Source organism: Phacochoerus africanus, chromosome 16 (genome assembly GCF_016906955.1).
Source record: "Phacochoerus africanus isolate WHEZ1 chromosome 16, ROS_Pafr_v1, whole genome shotgun sequence".
In the NCBI taxonomy this organism is placed as follows: Eukaryota; Metazoa; Chordata; class Mammalia; order Artiodactyla; family Suidae; genus Phacochoerus; species Phacochoerus africanus.
Genome location: NC_062559.1, coordinates 24,224,176 through 24,243,390, shown reverse-complemented (window position 1 = coordinate 24,243,390; position 19,215 = coordinate 24,224,176). Strand labels below are relative to the sequence as shown.

The 19,215-nt window shown below is 41.3% G+C and overlaps 1 protein-coding gene across 1 annotated transcript; it reads right to left on the bottom strand.

Moving 5' to 3' along the window:
• Positions 1 to 5,311: 5,311 nt before the first annotated feature.
• On the bottom strand, positions 5,312 to 6,861 carry TAS2R16 (taste 2 receptor member 16). The gene has a single exon (XM_047763772.1). The coding sequence runs from the start codon at positions 6,527 to 6,529 to the stop codon at positions 5,627 to 5,629; it is 903 nt and encodes a 300-aa protein (XP_047619728.1). The 5' UTR covers positions 6,530 to 6,861; the 3' UTR covers positions 5,312 to 5,626.
• Between the last annotated feature and the right edge of the window lie 12,354 nt (positions 6,862 to 19,215).

Here is a 19,215-nt window from a genome sequence, read left to right as displayed (position 1 = left end):
ACAATCTATCTTTACACTTTAAGAATGAAAGCTTGTGAAATTTATCTTCCTCTAATTTTAAACAATTTTTAAGATCTATTTTTTCCTGCAAATGCAAGTGATTATTTCGAGTCATTTTGACTGTATCTTGGCTGTGTTTCAGTTACTTAAATTTAGCAAATTTTAATAAAAGTTAATTTTTAAAAATCTAATATTTATTTTAAAATTCAAAGAAAAACTCAAGTCATGATGTGGTTTTATCTCTTATCTAACCAAAGTGACCTGTCATTTTTGATACAGTCTATCTAAAAAATTATTTGAAGAAACTTGGCACTAGAACACTTTGTACAACTGTATTCTTGCCACCAAAAACTAGCAAAAAGTCATTCCACACTCAGGATTGGTTTTGTAATCTTTGTTAAAAATAGAACATCATCTTAAATAAATGTTGCTTTGGGAGTTTGAGACATGGCTAAAAGATGGTGAATGAGTCTCAAGGATTCTATTAAAAGGTCTGTTTAGAAAGATCAAAGAAGATGCATTTTCACCTCATATTAAGAAGCATTTTTGACATTATGAATAGTTACAGGAATAAGTTACTCTATACTGATTGTAAAATATACCATACATACTCCTCTAGGCTTTATAGGAAAGGGTTCCCCAAACTCTCTCCTTAATATGCATCTATGGAATTAAAGTAAATTCTGATAATTTTTTAAAAAGGTTTACAATTGCAGCCATGTTATGATTGCTGTTTTGCTACAATACTACTCATACATTTACCTGGTAGCCTCTCCTTATTTTCTGGCTCTTTATCTGTAGCATGACCAGTTTTGGAAAGAACTTGCCTTAGTTCACCATAGAAATATAAGAACAATGAGGACCATTAACTCAAGAACAATAACACCATTCACAAAACACAAACATAAATACCAGAATGGGAAAGAGAGGAGAACTCACTGTTCTGCTTCTGAGTTACTCGACACAAAAAGTTACTGTGATTAAGTCCAAAATTTAAGGCTACTCTGTCTGGATTCAAGTAGAGGGAATCATGAAGGCTGTGGTGGCAGGAAAACTAAGGCTCATCAGAGCTAAACCTTTATCTTGGCCTTTGGTTTAATTCCTTCTGAGAAAGGAATTTATCTCAGGGTCTGTGTATAAGGAGAACGTAATATAAAGTACCTGACAAGCAATCTCAGAGAAAATGTAGGAGCATTTAACATCTTGCTGACTTTTTGTGTCTCCTGTAACAATTTTATTGAATATACTGAGCTCAGAAGAATCAAGTTTTTCTCCACTCTCTGTCTTCTAACATGTTCGCAAGAGCATCCCTTCTCACATCTTGAGGGTATGATAGATTCCACAGGTCTGAGAATCATTTCATTTTGACTTATAGTATGAAACTAAAAATCAACAAAAGGAAAACTGGAAATTTTACAAGCACATGAGAAGTAAACAACACACTCCTGAACAACCAATGGGTCCAAGAAGAAATCAAAAGAGAATTTTAAAAATATCTTGAAATAAATGAAAATGAAAACACAATAACCAAAATGTGTGGGATGCTGCAACAGCAGTTCCTTTCCTTTTCTTTTTTTTCTTTATTTCTTCTTCTTTTTTTTTTTTGTCTTTCGTCTTTTTAGGGCTGCACCTTTGGCATATGGAGATTCCCAGGCTAGGGGTCCAACTGGAGCTGTAGCTGATGGCCTACACTACAGCCACAGCAATATGGGATCCGAGCCACGACTGTGACCCACACCACAGCTCACAGCAATGCCAGATCCCTAACCCATGAGCAAGGCCAAGGATCGAACCTGCAACCTCATGGTTCCAAGTTGGATTCGTTTCTGCTGCACCATGACAGGAACTCCTGCAATTGCAGTTCTTAAAGGAAAGTTCATAGTGATAAATGTATATGTTAAGAAAAAATAAAGACGTCAAACAGGCAACTTAACTTTACATCTCAAATCACTAGAAGAACAAATGAAGCCCAAAGTCAGCAAAAGGAAGGTCATAGCAAAGATCAGCATGGAAGTAAATGAAATAGAGACTAGAAATATAAAAGACTGAGAAAACTATTACCTGTTTTTCAAAGATAAAATTGGCAAACTTGAGGAAAAAAGAGAGAAGACACAAATAGGATTAGAAATGAAAGAGGAGACATTACAACTGACACCATGGAAACATAGAGGATCCTAAAACACTGCTATGAACAATATTTAAAAAAAAAAAAGAGTAAACTAGAAGAAATAGATAAATTCCTAGGAACATAAAAGTTTACCAAGATTGGATCATGAAGAAATAGAAAATATAAATAGATCAATAATGATTAATAAGACTAAATTAATAAGCTAAAACCTCTTAACAAATAAAGCCCCAGACTGGATTATTTTCTCGGTGAATTTTACCAAACATAATAATCTTTTCCTTGCTTTTTCTTTTTCTTTTTTTGTCTTTTTAGGGCCGTATCCCTTGGCATATGCAGCTTCCCAGGCTAGGGATCCAATTGGAATAGTAGCCGCCGGCCTACACCATAGCCACAGCAACATAGGGTCTGAGCCACAGCTGTCACCTACACCACAGCTCACAGCAATGCCAGATCTCTGACCCACTGAGCAAAGCCAGGGATCAAACCCGCATCCTCATGGATTCTATTTGGGTTCATTAACCACTGAGCCATGATGAGAACTATATTACCAAACATAATAAAGAAGAATTAACATTAATCTTTCTTGAACTCTTCCAATAAATTCAAGAGGAAGGTATGCTTTCAAATTAATTTTATTAAACCAGTTTACCTTGATACAAAAGCCAGACAAAAACACTGAAGAATATAGATGCAAAAATCCTTGACAAAATATAAGCAAACCAAGTTCATTAGCACATTAAATGAATCGCAAACCATGCTCAAGAAGAATTTATAAATTGGGATGCAAGGATGATTCAACATACACAAATCAACAAATGTGATATACCGCATTAATAGAATGAAAGATAAAAATCAAATGATCATCTCAATAGAGGCTGTGAATAATGAGTGTTATACAGGTTAGACTGCTTACAAGTTGGGCAATATGCGGGCATAACCCCTTGGTGCCTGAGTCTCATACCTAGCTACCTCAAGCTCTCAAAAGAATTTCCTTGTTCCTGGACCAAACATCTCTGTTTTTCTTTCTAAGGTATCTTCCTTTTAAATCCTAACCACCTTCTTCCAAATTAAAATTCTCTGCTTCTTTAAAATATATCTCTTGGTTTCCTCTCCTCTTCCCTTGACTCTTAGGTCTGATAAGAATGAATTTAGGTAACTCATGTGAATTTTGTGGGTCTGTTTCCCAGGACTGGATGATCAGGACTATCCTGTCCAGCTGAAAATGATTAAATGTGTGTGAAAACTGTGAACTATTAGGTGCCACAACAACAAGGGGTAATTATTACTTCTGTTTCTATGTTTTATTTTATTAGTTTCTGGATGCCTTTCACTGACTCTAATATCCCTACCTCATGCATATCCTGGATACGTTCCTCATTGTACTTTACTCAAAAGAGAAAGGTAAGAGTACTATAAATATTTAACAGCTTCCAGAAGAGTATCTCTGTATTTTGTAATTGGGGGCAGAGGGAGAAGTTTTTTCTTTAGTCCTTGTTCTCTGTTTACATGTGTGTGAGGAATACAGTTTCTGTTTCTTTCAGCTTCCTGAGATTTTAGAACATGCAATATGTGGACACACATGGCCAATAGCAATAATTCAAATTTCGTTTGCTTTTGTCCCACTTGTTCTGGAAGGCTCCCAAACTCTTGCAGCCCACCACCCACCAGCTTCCTAAGCACTCCCCAGAGTCTCTGTGCAGATAACACGAGGTCGAAATCTAACTTTGATTTTCCTTTTTCCACCCAGTCCCATGCCATCTGGTTATGACTCTGCTCCCCAGACAGCACTGCATTCACCAGGTCTGTCCCACCTTCTATGAACAGTTGAACCACTGGAGTTTGGAAGACGCCAAGGCTGCACGGGGTGCTACTCTGAAGTGAGAAAATAGGTTTACTCCCCTTTCTGTGCAGCAGTAGAGATGTCAAGTGGGACAGAGTCTTTGGAAAAAGTGTTCTTTCAATTTGTACTTTCAGTTTGTACAATTTCACACACTCACTTTCAAATACGAATTCAAGGGATAAGTTGACTGGGAGACAAATCAAGATAGACCCAAGACCATATCAGAACGTTTATTGCCTTGCAGGCCTAAGCCTTTCTCTGGCAGTCAAACTTGAGATACCTGCATTCTTTTCCCTGTAGGATGGGCATCTTATTTATTTATTTATTTTTTTGGAAGCGTTTCAGTCTTCTAGTGGCAGAGCCAGAAGTTCATTTCATCAGACATTCCCCAGATATATAAAAGGTGAAAAAATATTATATTCTTAATCTCTGGCACCAGAAATCTTAGAAATGAAGCCATCCTTAGGAAAAATACTTTGATAAGTGCCTGGAGCAGATGGAAGCTGAAACTCAGATGTCTGGCAGTTGGCAGTTAGCAAGACACTTTGTTGCCAGTGGGCGAGGGTGAAGAGGAGAGAAATAATAAGAGAGATGCTGTGGGGATAAGATAGGACTTGGTGCTATAGGGAAAAGGGTATGAGAGAAACCTGTGGGATTTGGAGGCTGAAAGGAGCTTCTAAAGAGCAGGTAAATCCTATAGGTGATTGCAAATTGATTACTGTGCGGTACCTGTATTTTTATCCAGTTGGGAAGAACTTTGGACTGTCAGGGAGAACATAATAGAAGATTATAGAAAATTTAAGCCAATTTCAGTCAGATTTCGTGACGTAGAAGGGTTCCCAGTTGTCATCTGAGTTGTATATGGTAGAAAACCAGCTAAGCTTCAATCTGGGAATATTTCTAGAAAGTTCACTCCAATTCGTAATCCAGCCAATCGTAACTGTGTGCAATTGTCCCAGTTAAATTGTCAATATTTGAAGAGGTTTCAGAATGAAACTAGTTGGGTATATAGTCTGTTATTCTGGGAAAAGTACAATGTCTTCACAAATGAGAATGAAAGAAGAGTTAAAATTTGACTTGAGTATTAAAAGCATAAAGGCACAGTATTTGAAAGAGACACGAACAAGGAATTCCATATTATTGAATAAAGGTCCAGAAGCAGCAGCAGAGAGAGTTTTAAGTCTTCTCTTGACTAAAGTTTGGAAGGTAGATCAAGGGCTTAACCCGGAGAACGTTTAGGGTGTGGGCAATAAATTCTTGTGGGGAAGGGATTCACATTAGTATATGAAGAATTGGCAGTCATAAATGGGTAAAATAAAAACGAAATGTGGATACCCTGATTTTGGACCTCTTGTGCTGAATACACTGGAAGTGAGATTCCAGAGGTGGGGAGATGAAAAAGGGATGGGGAAATCATGAGATAGTTGGGACCAACCTGGCGCTTGTGGAAAGGTAGAGAAAGGAGTGGCATTGATAGAGCAGGGATTGCTTCTTTAGAGATAGATGGCTGTGGGCGAACAGAATGAGGCTTGCATTTTTGGTGTGTCACTATCACTCAGGGGATTGTCGAGGGTCAGTCCACTTAGGTTACTGATATTAGTTATGTCAATGCCAACTCCCTTTTGCATTTGCCCAGGGGTCTTCTTGTACCGTGTGCCTCAGGCAGCCTCTAAGCCCCAGCATCTTACCTTGAAAACCCTTCTCAGTTTAGGGCTGCTCAGCATCAGTGAAGTAGAATGAATAGAGACTATACCATAGATGACAGCTTCCCAGACCCAGTACCAGGATTTTTTATTAACTAGGGCACCCATAATGGAGATGACTGTGATCAGAAAATAAGAGGTGAAGAAGATGAGGAAGATGGCCAGCGACCTCAGGGCAGTAGCGGGAGCTTTCAGGCTAGGGATGGAGTGGCTGGTGTGATGCTGTTTCATCTGCCTCACGTGCTGGGACAATGAGGCCATGAGCAAGATGGTGGAGGCCAGGAACAGGAGGAAAGGAAGAGCCAACATAATCCCTTGATATGAGGAATACTGCTGCAGAAATGTCTCAAGTCTCTCCGTCACGGTGCTGTTTCTAGAGAAATGCCTCATGGAGTTTAACTGAATCTTGATGTGATTCCTAATAGCTGAAAGGATCATTGACACACACGAAATCAGCAGAGAACCCAGCAATAGCCATGGAAACAACCTCACAATTCTCCACTTCAGCCAGAGGAAGATGGGGCAGCTGAAGGAGGAGACTTTGACGCAGTAGAGGACGGCAAGCAAGCTGGTTAGCCAGAACGAGAGCGTGTTAGTAAACTCCCAGACGATCCCGAAGTACCAAAATACACAGTGAGGATGGAAGTGGGAGAAAAAATTGAACAGCATGGATGACCACAGTTGACAGAAGCGGCAGATGCCCAGGCTGGTGAGAATCACGTCCACAGGAGACAGCTTCTTGACTTGCACCCACTCTCTGCCCAGCAAGACAACAGTTAAGCTGCTCTGCACAATTATTACCAAGCACTCGAGCACATAGATGATCATGAAGAAGACAGAAAGTTGGATGGGGATCATCCTTCTACTCCAGAAGCTTCTGGGTACAGACTCAAAATCTCTGCAGCAATTTCCAGGTAGGGACCAGGCTCCTGGCCGGCTAGCGTTTCATGCAAGATAGTGCCTCCCTCTGGATGCAAATTTCCCCAGCTTGTTTTTCACATTGCCATTTTCCTATCTGCAGGATTTGCTTAGGCTTTGCTTGCTGGCTGATTATCAGGCCTGGATGCAGGGAAATGTTGTTGGAATGTGGATTCTTGCTTCTGAAGTGATTTGATTATTCCCATAACAGGCATCACTATTTTGTAACCATCTTGTTTATTTCTTCATTATCAGCCTGAGATGTCTTTAGCTTACTTCAAATTTTTTTTTTTTTATATGATCGCCTCGTTCTTTTAACCTAACCACAGGGAAGATAAATCTTTCGCTGTCCTGTGTAATATTTCTGGTCTGTTCATGAAGTGCTGTAACAATGTCAACTTCAGAAACCCTGTCTCCCCACCTTTCAGAACCACTGGGTGTGGATGCTACAACTAAAGTATGAATGGGAGTCGAAAATAATAAAGATATTCTTTGCTCTGAGATTCCACCCACAAAATTGCTGAAACCCGAGACCCTCAGGTATGCCCATTAGAGAAATCACAGACAGCACAGTCCCCATTGCACTGCCTGGAATCAGGTGTGGCCTCTTTGACTATTGTGCTGCTAAGTCCTGTGCCTTAAGCACAGGCTTTTTTTTTTTTTTTAATCTTTGGGAATTGTTTTTGTCCCATTATTATAACTGTTTTTCTTCCCCCCTTATATGGCGAGGCTCTGTCACTGCTCCCTACTCTCCCTGAGGCTCAAGAGGAATTGAAAGAGGGCCCTCTTGGAGTTCCCACTGTGGCTCAGCAGTAAAGAACCCGACTAGTATCCATGAGAATGTGGGTTTGATCCCTGGTTTCTCTCAGTGGGTTAAATATTCACCATGGTCATGAGCTGTGGTGTAGGTCACAGAGGCAGCTCCGATCCGGTGTTGCTGAGGCTGCGGTGCAGGCCAGCAGCTGCAGCTCTGATTCGACCCCTAGCCTGGGAGCATCCATATGCCACAGGCGCAGTCCTAAAAAACAAAAACAAAAACAAACAAAAAAAAGAGGGCCCTCTTACCACTGGTCAAACGATTTTTAAACATGAGGCCCACTGAATAGAACCACATAGAAGACTTTCTCTCTTTGTTTGCTTATTTATTGTCGTTGAGCTTCCCCTTCTCTCACCAGCCTGTGGAGACAAAGGAAATCACTGGTGGTGGTATCTTCAAAGCCCCCTGACCCTGGTGTAATGGGGTTTTATAAAAATTGTAGCCTTCTGTACAGTCCCCGCTACGTATTTCTGAAAGTGTCTCCTGTGGGCTTGCAAGAAAGTCTGACCCCAGTGGATGCGGGATGGGCTGACCTGTCAGGCACATGGCAGCTGCTTCCATCTCCAGCTGTGGAGCATGGCCTGGGCTGCACCATCCCCTATCATGCCCTCTTGCAGCTCACAACTCCATCCTTACAGGCCCTGAGGCTGAGCTGAGCAGCCACCCATCTGTGGGGAAGCGGCCCTGTACTCTCGCTCTGAGCTGTTTGAGGGAACTTGGAAGCTTACCCCCTTGCCCTTCTAGCCTTAGTATTCTCACTAGAGATAATTCTGATTTGCAGTTGCCCAAACAACTGCAGTAGCACCCTCAGGAAGCAAGCTCTTTTTCTTTTTAGGTCCACACCCACGGCATATGGAGGTTCCCAGGCTAGAGGTCAAATTGGAGCGACAGTCACAGCCTACACCACAGCCACAGCCATAGCCACACAGGATCTGAGCCACGTCTGTGACCTACACCACAGCTCAAGGCAATGCTGGATCCTTAACCCACTGAGCAAGGTCAGGGATCAAACCTGCAACCTCATAGTTACGAGGCGGATTTGTTTCCTCTGTGCCACAACAGGAACTCCAGAAAGCTCTTTTTCTATCTTGAGTCTGAGACCACATTCCTAAGTATCCAATGTTGTGGAAGTGAATCCCTGGTGGGGTGTGGCACCTTGGCATGTAAAGGAGGTAATTAGAAGACTCAGGGACAAAAAAAATTAAAAAAAATAAAAAAAAAACCCCAAACCTACAAGTAGGGCACTTATGAATTTGCAGTCTTCGGAATCTGTTTTGAATGAGGGACAAAGTATACATTACTTCTGAATAGCTAAGTATCTAGGAATCCGTAGCTATATAGCAGATTGGAAAATAAATTCAGGAAGTGAGTTCTGGAAAACGGTACCAGAGAGACATCAAGTATTTAATTAGTGGCTTCAGAATTGAGAGGCTGATTCTGATAATTATTAGTTGGTGAGGGAGAAAAAGTCAGTCATTGACCCTCCCTGAGACAAGCCCCAAGTCTCTATTCATTCGAGGAAGGGAAAATAGAAGTAACCCAACGTGAACAAGAAACCACTGAACTCATGATGCAAAGGTAAACCGTGGTTAAAAATTCCACCAGGAAAGAGAATATTAGATGGATCTGCTCTGCATTCTCAACAAAATGCAAGAATAAGAGGATTTAAAAAGTGAGATGACAAAACAATAGTTTGCAGTTAAAAGGTGAATTGACTGCGATGGAAGAGATCAGAGTCGTGATCCAAGGAATCCAGGAGAAGCTTCCTTTCAGTCCGTGCTCATTCTCATTTTTTTCGCGGGAGGTATTTGTCCTGTGGAGGAAGATTGCATCCAAACTTGAAGGCTGTGGTAAAAATGATTTCATCCTCACCTTAAAATCAACAGCACACTTTGTTTGCTTGCCGTCCCCTTTATAATTCCTTTTCCTGGAAAATAGAACTCCTTTCCCCGCATGGCTTGTCATGGAGTGTTGCCTTTGACCCTTGTTAAAGCAATCCCAAATTTGACCAAAACTGGTAGAATCAGATTTTTCCCAATTAGCCAAATACATCTTCTTCCTTGTGCTACTGGCTTTCAGTAACAGTCAGAATTGATCTTTTTCATGCAGCTACAACTCCCAAATGGTCAGCATTTGAAAAGAGTATCTAATAATAACTAATGTGGTCCAAGCACAGGCTCCGAGCTCATTCTCTCTTCTATTTTTATTTCTGCCACCAAACTATGCAGCCCGAAGCCAGTTCATTCTGTTTCCTTTGGTTTTATCTCATTCTTTAAATAAGAATCATGGCATTAATTTGTTTTAGTTTCAATTTATTGAATGTACACATTACTGAAACCCTGGGAGCGTGTTCCCAGTCAACTGGCAAATTGCAAATTACAGAAAACACAAGAAATATAATTTGATACTAAAACGATGCCATCCAAAGGCCTTAGGCAAAATTCTGACCAAAAAGAGTTAAAGACCCACCCCCAGCAACAAGAGCAAAACAACTGTGATTCAGGTGACAGACGGTACTCCAGTGGGCTCAGCTTCTATTTTCATCACTCTTACTGGGCACTATCCTCAATGCCTTAGAACTTTCCACACCTAAGATGCAGGGCCTCTGGTGCTCTGAGGCAGCGTGGAGGAGAATAACTCTCGCCTTCTTCTGTTATATTCAATTAGAGGGGAACAAAAGCCTAGCACACACTCCAGGGCCTCAGAGATGTTTTCATTACTTTGTCTCTCTCCCTAGGACATAGGATAAGTCCACGAGGCTGGAAGGGGGTTAAGGCAGAATGATAACCTCCACCCTGGGATGGGCTCCTCTTTTGCAGTGTTCAAAACCACGATTCCTATGGATTAAGAGCATCTGCATCTCCTGGGCAATAGTTAGAAATTCAAATTCTTCAGCCTTAGCCAGACCAACTGATTCAGAGAATCTCAGAGTGAGACCCAACAATCTGAATTTTAACAAGCTTTCTAGGAGATTTTAATGCTTGATCTGGTTTGAGAACACACCCTGGCTGCTTTCTTCTAGTGTGGGGATGACTCAGGTCCTTGTACAGACAAGCTATCCTGTGCCCACTCCTCAGGAAGCTCCAGTTGTAAGTGGAGGTATTGGATGCCAGCGGAAAGACACGGCTTTGGCCCCAGCTGAGACTTTCTCCACATATAAAAAAGTGAGGTTTTTTGGTTTTGTTTTTAATAAATGGTATCCCAGTGTGAAAATGTCCTTGTTCTAGTTTGGGGATGTACAATTTTCAGAGGTCGAATACCTTCAAGAGAGGGTTTGGAATAAATCTTGCCTGAAAATATGTGGTAATGGAGAGTGAGGGTAGGTGGGCTGCTGAAAAGCCGTGAGAAACCTTCAGGTGGTTTCCTTTTGTATCCTTCTCAGCTGTAAGGTCAGTAACTCATCAGCCAGGGCTGGTGCACACAATGGTGCCAGCCCTTCTGGGCTGACTTGGCTATCTCTGTACCACCAAAGGATACACAAAGGAAAAAAAAAAGAAAGAATGGGGAAAATGAAAACACAGGAAGATGAAGAGAAAGGAAGGATTATAACTGAAGAGAGGAGTTCCCATTGTGGTGCAGCGGAAACGAATCCAACTAAAGAACCATGAGGTTGCAGGTTCGATCCCTGGCCTCGCTCAGTGGGTTAGGGATCCGGCATTGCCATAAGCTGTGGTGTAGGTTGCAGATGTGGCACGGATCTGGCGTTGTTGTGGCTCTGGTGTAGGCTGGCGGCTACAGCTCCAATTAGACCCCTAGCCTGGGAACCTCCATATGCCGTGGGTGTGGCCCTAGAAAAGGCAAAAAGAAAAAAAAAAAAGAATTCAAGAGAAAGAGGACAAACATTCTCAAGCCTCCTGGTCTCTGTCCCATTTCAGAATTCAAAGGTGTTCACAGGCAACCTACACCCGCTTCGTAGAGGCCAGAAAGCTTCTGCTGGGTCTGTGTCTCTGGAGTTTGAAAATAAACATTTCTCCAGGGTAAAGATGTCAGCCACGTGGGGCTATCCTTCTAGGACCTGCCCTCTTCATATCCCTAACTTCATACATTTTGAAAAGATAAATCAAAGCCATGTTGTATATAATGGTAATGATTGAGTAGATCTAGTAGCAGGGAAATTGATGATGCAGGTGGGGATGGGGAGAAGAGAGAGAGAGAGAGAAATTAACTTCCAGAGCTTTGTCCTTCGTAAGCAAGAGGTGGTGGAATCTAGTCAAGTAGAGAAGTTGGCCTTTGCTGTATGCCAGGATTTTTCCCCCAGTAGCAGGAGGAAAAGATGCATACACATGCTGATAACTTGCACAAGTCCCTTTCATATTATGCCTGTTTTTGTTGTCGTTATTTTTTCAGTGAGGTAGGAGGCAAGGTTCTATGCATTGAAAATGAGGAAGGGATGGAAATGCTGGAATTTATTTATTTATTTATTTTATTTATTTTTGTTGTTGTTGCTATTTCTTGGGCCGCTCCCGTGGCATATGGAGGTTCCCAGGTTAGGGGTCTAATCGGAGCTGTAGCCACCGGCCTACGCCAGAGCCACAGCCGGCCTACGCCAGAGCCACAGCAACGCGGGATCTGAGCCCCGTCTGCAGCCTACACCACAGCTCACGGCAACGCCGGATCGTTAACCCACTGAGCAAGGGCAGGGACCGAACCCACAACCTCATGGTTTCTAGTCGGATTCGTTAACCACTGCGCCACGACGGGAACTCCGAAATGCTGGAATTTAAAGACAGAATTGAGTTTGTGCGGTGTTTAGGAGTCAGAGACCGCTTGGGGTTGTACCTTGAAGAACTCTAGAGGGCAGTATTTGCATAGACTAGTCAGCAAGAAGCTGTGCTGGCTTTGGCTATGAAAATGTGTTGTTCAGATTTCTTGCGGCAGGGAATTTTGTAATTGACTGGTGACCCCAGCTTCTGCCCTTCTGGATCTGCAACCACATTTGCAATAAGAGTCCCTTGCTTCCCATGAGCTGTGCTCACCTAGTGATCACCTCGTGATCAAGCATGGCAGAGTTGGAAGGAGAAATAGTGAAGATCCCTTCCTGCGAGATGGGAGACTCCCCAACTGTGACCCTTCATTCAGGCCTGAACTTCCTTAGAACACTGTTGCAGTCCAGGAATCTTCCTATCAACCCTCTTTCTTCTCTTCACTACTTCACAGAGGTCAAGTCTCATCTCAATCTGGAGCCTATCTCTGTCTTCTCCAACTTTGTCCCTTTGTTTGTTTGTTTGTTTCACAGGCTTTTCTCCAATCAAACTTTTGCATATTTAATACCATTTTGGAAGACTGAACGAACATAAGTGGTACTAGGAGAGGTCTGAGACACAGGTGATCTGGTGGGGTTTGGACGGGCTCATATCCTAGGAGGCAATATGAAGGTTATTTAGAGCACATGTAGTCTCTGGCACAATATAGTAGCCTGGTTGCTAAAGATTTCACTCATGGCAAAATACGTCAGACAGAAAATGACAAATACTGCATGATATAACATATGCAAAATCTAAAACAGCCAAATTCATAGAAAGAAGAATAGGATGGTGGTTGCCAGGGGCTGAGGGGTGAAAAAAATGGGGCTATGTGTGTCAAAGGGGATAAACTTCTAGCTCGAAGATGGATTCGTTCTGGGGATCTAATGTACTTTGTAATTAACAACACTGTATTATATACTTCAAAGTTGTTAAGTGAGTAGTTCTTAAATGTTACCACCACCAAAAATGGTAATTATGTGAGGGGATGGATGTGTTAACTAACCTTATTGTGGTCATCATTTTGCAGTATATACGTGTATCAAATCATCATGTTGTACACCTAAAACTTACATATATGTCGGTTACTATTTTAATAAGACTGGAAAAGATAACAGAGTAGACTCTGCAGATAGAAAGATCCGTGAATTTGAAGAAATAACAGTGGAATGTGTATGAAACAAAACTCAGAGAGAAAAAAAATGCTAAGCCAGAGAGAGGGAGGCAGGGAGGGGGAGAGAGAGAGAACTTCCAGCAGCCTAATATACATGTCATCGGAGTCCCTGAAGGAGATGAGATGGGGGAGAGGGAAAGACACAGAGAAATATTTGAAGATGTAGCTTAAAAAATAATGGTAGTCTTTGTAGAAAAAAGGAATAGATCCATACAATGAAATATTATTCAGTGCTAAAAATAAATGAGCTATCAAGCCATGAAAAGAAAACAAGGAACCTTACATGCATATTACTAAGTGGAAGAAATTAATCTGAAAAGGCTGCATACTCTATAATTCCAACTGTACAACATGCCATAGAAGGCAAAACTATGGAAGATCAGTGGTTATCAGTGGTAGGGGGAGTATGGAGGAATTTTAGGGCGATAAAACTATTTTGTATAATACTGCAATGGGACCTACATGTCATTGCACATTTGTCCAAACCCATGGAATATACAACACCAAAAGTCAACCTTGATGTAACCTGTGGACTTTGGGTGGTGGTAATGATGTGTCAATGGAGATTCACTGATTGTAACAAATGTGTTACTCTGGAGGGGGATGTTGATAGTGGGGAAGCCTGGGGGAGGGGCGGAGGGGGTGACAGGAGGTACATGAGAACTTGCTACATTTTCTGTTCAAGTTTTCTGTGAAACCTAAAACTACTCGAAAAAGAAAATCTATTTAAAAAAATAATGGTCAGAAAAGTTTCCAAACTCATGACAATTGTAAACTTATGGATCTAAGAATCCTGATGCACCCCAAACGCAAGAAAACATGAAGAAAATTATGCCAAACCATGTAATGATCACACTTCTTAACACAAGGGCTAGGAGTTCCCATCGTGGTGCAGTGGAAACGAATCTGACCAGGAACCATGAGGTTGCGGGTTCGATCCCTAGGCTCAGTGGGTTAAGGATCTGGTGTTGCTGTGGTGTAGGCCAGCTGCCACAGCTCCAATTCGATCCCTAGCCTAGGAACCTCCCTACACCGTGGGTGTGGCCCTAAAAAGGCAAAAAAAAAAAAAAAAAAAAAAAAGGCAAAAAAAATTTTTTTAACACAAGCGCTAATGAGAAAATTTTATAAGTAGCTAGAGAAAAAAGGTGCACTAAATCTAGAGGAAAAATAAGAATGATAGAAGACTTCCTGTGGGGAACAATCGAATCTAGAAGGTAGTGGGACAAAATTTTAATGTACTGAAAGAAAATGAGAAAACTGTCAAACTCAAATTCTACAAGCACAACAAAATCTTTCAAAAATTCAGGACAAATAAATACTTTCAGTCACATGAAAACTAAAAGAATTCATTGTTAGCTGACTGAGCAGATCCAGTGCAGGCTATAATAGGGAACAACTGGAGCTCTTGTGAATTATTGGTGGGATTGCGAAGTGATGGGGCACTTGGAAAACTGTTTGGTAGTTTCTTTAAAAAGTTAAACACACACCTGCCATATGATATGGCTATTTCACTCCTAGGTATTTAACCAAAAGAAAGAAAACATATGCTTGCCTGACGTCTTCCATACAGATGTTCCTAGCAGCTTGATTTGTTAGAATCCAAACTGGAAACAACCCAAATATCTATCAACAGATGAATGAACAAACAAACTGTGGTATACTCTCACAGTGAAATAGTACTCAACAATAAAAAGCAAATTACTGTTATACAGGATGGATGAAGGTCAAACATTTAATTCGGTATCACACATTAATTCCCACCAGAAAGCAGTCAGCGTGGAAGAGGCGAGGAACTATCAGGTAGATGCAATGATCTGGACAGTTCGCCTTCGCCAGCCTTTGTCATACGAGATTCTAGATTTTTTTTTCAGGCTCACAGGTGCAGCATAGGGAAGTTCCCAGGCCGGGGGTCTTATCAGAGATGCAGCTGGCGACTTATGCCACAGCCACAGCAAATAGGGACTCAAGCCACGTCTGCGACCTACATTGCAGCTCAAGCAACACCAATCCTTAACCCACTGAGCAGGGCCAGGGGTGGAAACGCTCGTCTTCATGGATACTAGTTGGATTTGTTTCTGCTAAGCCACACTGGGAACTCTGAGGTTCTAGAATTGATTCATAAATAGAGTGGCTGTGGTAGCAGAGATGGAATCTACGCCGGGCCTACAGTACAGATTCCCACTTTCTAAGGCTGAATTCTAAGGCTGCTGCTGCCTCAGAATGTCCAACCTGTCAACAACAGAGACTAATGCTGAGCCTCATCTCTGACAGTGCTCTGTGAGACCAGCTGACCACTCTTCATTGTCAAATTGTCCATGGTGGCAAATTGACTATAAATATTCCTTGCAGGGCTCATCTTCCCAAGGATAGATATCTGTTTTGTATGTGACTGTCTTTCCTGAACTGAGTCTCTGCAATCACTGCTATTTGGCTATTTGGGGACTGACAGAATGCCAGATACATATGTTAAATGCATAGCAAGCCTTTAACCAGGGGGCCCACTTTACAGCAAAGGAGGTGCAGAAATGGACCCATGACCATGGGATCCACTGATCACATATGACAAAATTCAGAAGAAATAGACTTCTAAAGTTACAGCCGAAGGATCAGCTCAGAGGAAAAAATTTGAAAGGATGAAATATCATGTTTCCATATAAGGGATATACAGTAAAGCAGAGATGCCTTAGCGTTAGCAAAGGGCTCAGCTAGGAACGTGCTTGTGATTTGCAAACGGGCCCTTCCTCTTCTGCTGGGTCCTGAAAACAAAGATTTATAAAATGTCTAATAAAATTTTGAAGACAGTTTCCAATTGTAATTCGCAAACTTTGGTTTGCTTCTAAGTCCTATAATTTTTATTAAAAATATAAAATGAGGCAAGTAGAACATAAGTCTTTGGGGACTGTCACCAATAAATAACATATTTTGATGATCAGTCTATGCTGTCTTTCAATTATTTGTAGTCTCTCTCATTTTCATTTATATGTCTATTTTCAGCCTAGTCTCTTAGATCTTCCTTTGATCTCCTTCCAGAGAAAGATAATGGGCACAGAAAGACTCAAAGGAATTTCAATATTATCCTGTATAAGTAATGTAGTCATAATACTTTAACACGTATAGCATGCCAGTTTCAATATCCTTTCCCAGTTTTTCATGATATAATCTATTATTTTGGACATAATGCATCAGCTTATTTCTTTCTCATGTATAAACATAAGAAAGTGCGCTCCTGGACAAATTAGGAATAAAAATGTGTGACTTAGGTTAACTAACTGGTCACTAGGTAGTTTATAAGTGAAACCTTTATTCTCATGATAACACACACAGAGTTTCAGAGGTATCAAATCCAGATCAGGGAAGGAAAGAGAACGGAGTGAACATGAAGGCAGAGCATTTCTAACTTTATTTTTTTTTGGGGGGGGGGTAGAATATTTAAAGACTGTCTTGACTTGGAAAAGGGTGAAATAGGAAACAGGAAGAGGTTAAAGGTATTTATAGTGGTAATATAATATTTGGGATAAAGAAAAGAAATAGATAAAACTTTCACAAAGCAGCAAGAGTTTTATTTGAAAATCACTTAACTTGGCTTCACTAAGTAAGAGAATTCAGTCGATCCAATAAGGGAAAAGTTATCTGTAAGTATTGGATTTTTCTTTGTAATCAATAAGCAAAATAGAAATGAGATTCTGCTACTGATGGAATACTTTTGGATGGAGGGTTATGGTGAATGGTCTCGACAAAGTGCAGATTCCAACTCCTGAGGCTGAAGCAGGAGGAAAAAATTAAATGCAAATCAAAACTACCATGAGATACCACCTCACACCAGTCAGAATGGCCATCATTAATAAATCCACAAATAACAAGTGCTGGAGGGGGTGTGGAGAAAAGGGAACCCTCCTGCCCTGTTGGTGGGAATGTAAACTGGTACAGCCACTATGGAGAACAGTTTGGAGATACCTTAGAAATCTATACCTAGAACTTCCATATGACCCTGCAATCCCACTCTTGGGCATCTATCCGGACAAAACTCTACTTAAAAGAGACACGTGCACTCACATGTTCATTGCAGCACTATTCACAATAGCCAGGACATGGAAACAACCCAAATGTCCACTGACAGATGATTGGATTCGGAAGATGTGGTATATATACACAATGGAATACTACTCAGCCATCAAAAAGAATGACATAATGCCATTTGCAGCAACATGGATGGAACTAGAGACTCTCATACTGAGTGAAATGAGGCAGGAAGACAAAAGACAAATACCATATGATATCACTTATAACTGGAATCAAATATCCAGCACAAATGAACATCTCCTCAGAAAAGAAAATCATGAACTTGGAGAAAAGACTTGTGGCTGTCTGATGGGAGAGGGAGGGAGTGGGAGGGATCAGGAGCTTGGGCTTATCAGACACAACTTAGAATAGATTTACAAGGAGATCCTGCTGAGCAGCATTGAGAACTACGTCTAGATACTCATGTTGCAACAGAACAAAGGGTGGGGAAAAAAATGTAAATGTAATGTATACATGTAAGGATAACTTGATCCCCTTGATGTACAGTGGGAAAATAAAATAAAATAAAAAAGAAATCCTGAGTCCTACTTGAAAACCTGCACATCATCCTTATTTCAATAAAAATTTGAGAGCCACTCCAATTTTTGGTTATTACTCATCCATTCTTGCTATGACAATGTTGCTGGACCTCAGCATTAATCAAATCCCACTGCAAGAGGAGCAATTAACCTTACAGCCATTGTCTCTTGCTCCCCAGCCTGAGGGAGGACACCTGGCTGAGAAAGGAACATTTCCTAAGACCTCAAGTGATAGGTAAGGAGAGATAGGGGCTGGGGTCTCTCCCTCCTACTTTGCTCTTTGGAGCAAAATGGATTGGCTTTTGTTTCAAGAGTCTCGATTGGATGTATATTCAATTTCGCTGGGCTGGGATAAACTATCCTCACCCCCTTCCTCATTCCTCCAGCTAGTTAAGCGATCTGGAAGAATTACAGGGCATTTCTTATGTTCCAATTCATCATCTTTGAACTTCCCAGATTTAACAATAAACAACAAGCCTGCTTCTCCGGCAGTCACCTCCATGAAATGGCAGCAGTGGCTTTTCAGTGGCTCGTGATGAAAATATTTAGGTCTCTGCTGACTCCTTCATTCTTTCATATGCCACACCTTGTCAGTTAGCAAATGTGGCTATTCAAAACCTAGCACTTATTTCCTTTGCTACTACAACCCTGGAGCGAGCTCCCATTATCTCTCACCTTGAGAATATTGCAGTAGCCTTTCTACTATCTGTCTGACTCCACTGTTGCTAGCCACTATTTATTCTCAACAAGTGTAAGCCCGATCGTGGTATTCCTCTTGCACAAAATCCTCCAATATAGCTTCTCATATTATGATGGTCCATCTACAAGACCCTACAAGCTCTAACTTTCCCCAGCCCCATCATTTTTTCTGACTAGGCAGGCTCCAACTTCAGAGTCTCTTAGTCCCATTTAACTTCTTCTTTGAGACAACTAGTTTATTGTCTCAATAAATTTCTAGTCTTTGCTCAAATGCCACCTTCACGAGGAGGCTATTATGCTTTGTTCAAGATTGCATTTTCTCCTTCTGTAGCTCTATTTTACTGGTCCTACCCTCTTTCCCCCCCCCCGCCCCGCCTTTTTTTTTCTCATGGCACTTATTCCCAACTGATGTACCATATAGTAAATTATTTGTTTAGTATCTGCTCTCTGAATCTGAATATAGGTGTCATAATCACAGAAACTTGGTGTACTGCTATATCCCCAGGGTCCACAGCAGTGGTGGGACCAAAATAAGCCCAGTGAATATTTTCTTGAATGATGTGTTGAATTTTGCTCCTGTTAGTCTAAGCATTTCT

Bases quoted from the DNA above. Each gene is read 5' to 3' on its own strand.
- TAS2R16 (XM_047763772.1), bottom strand. From the start codon at position 6,529: ATGATCCCCATCCAACTTTCTGTCTTCTTCATGATCATCTATGTGCTC.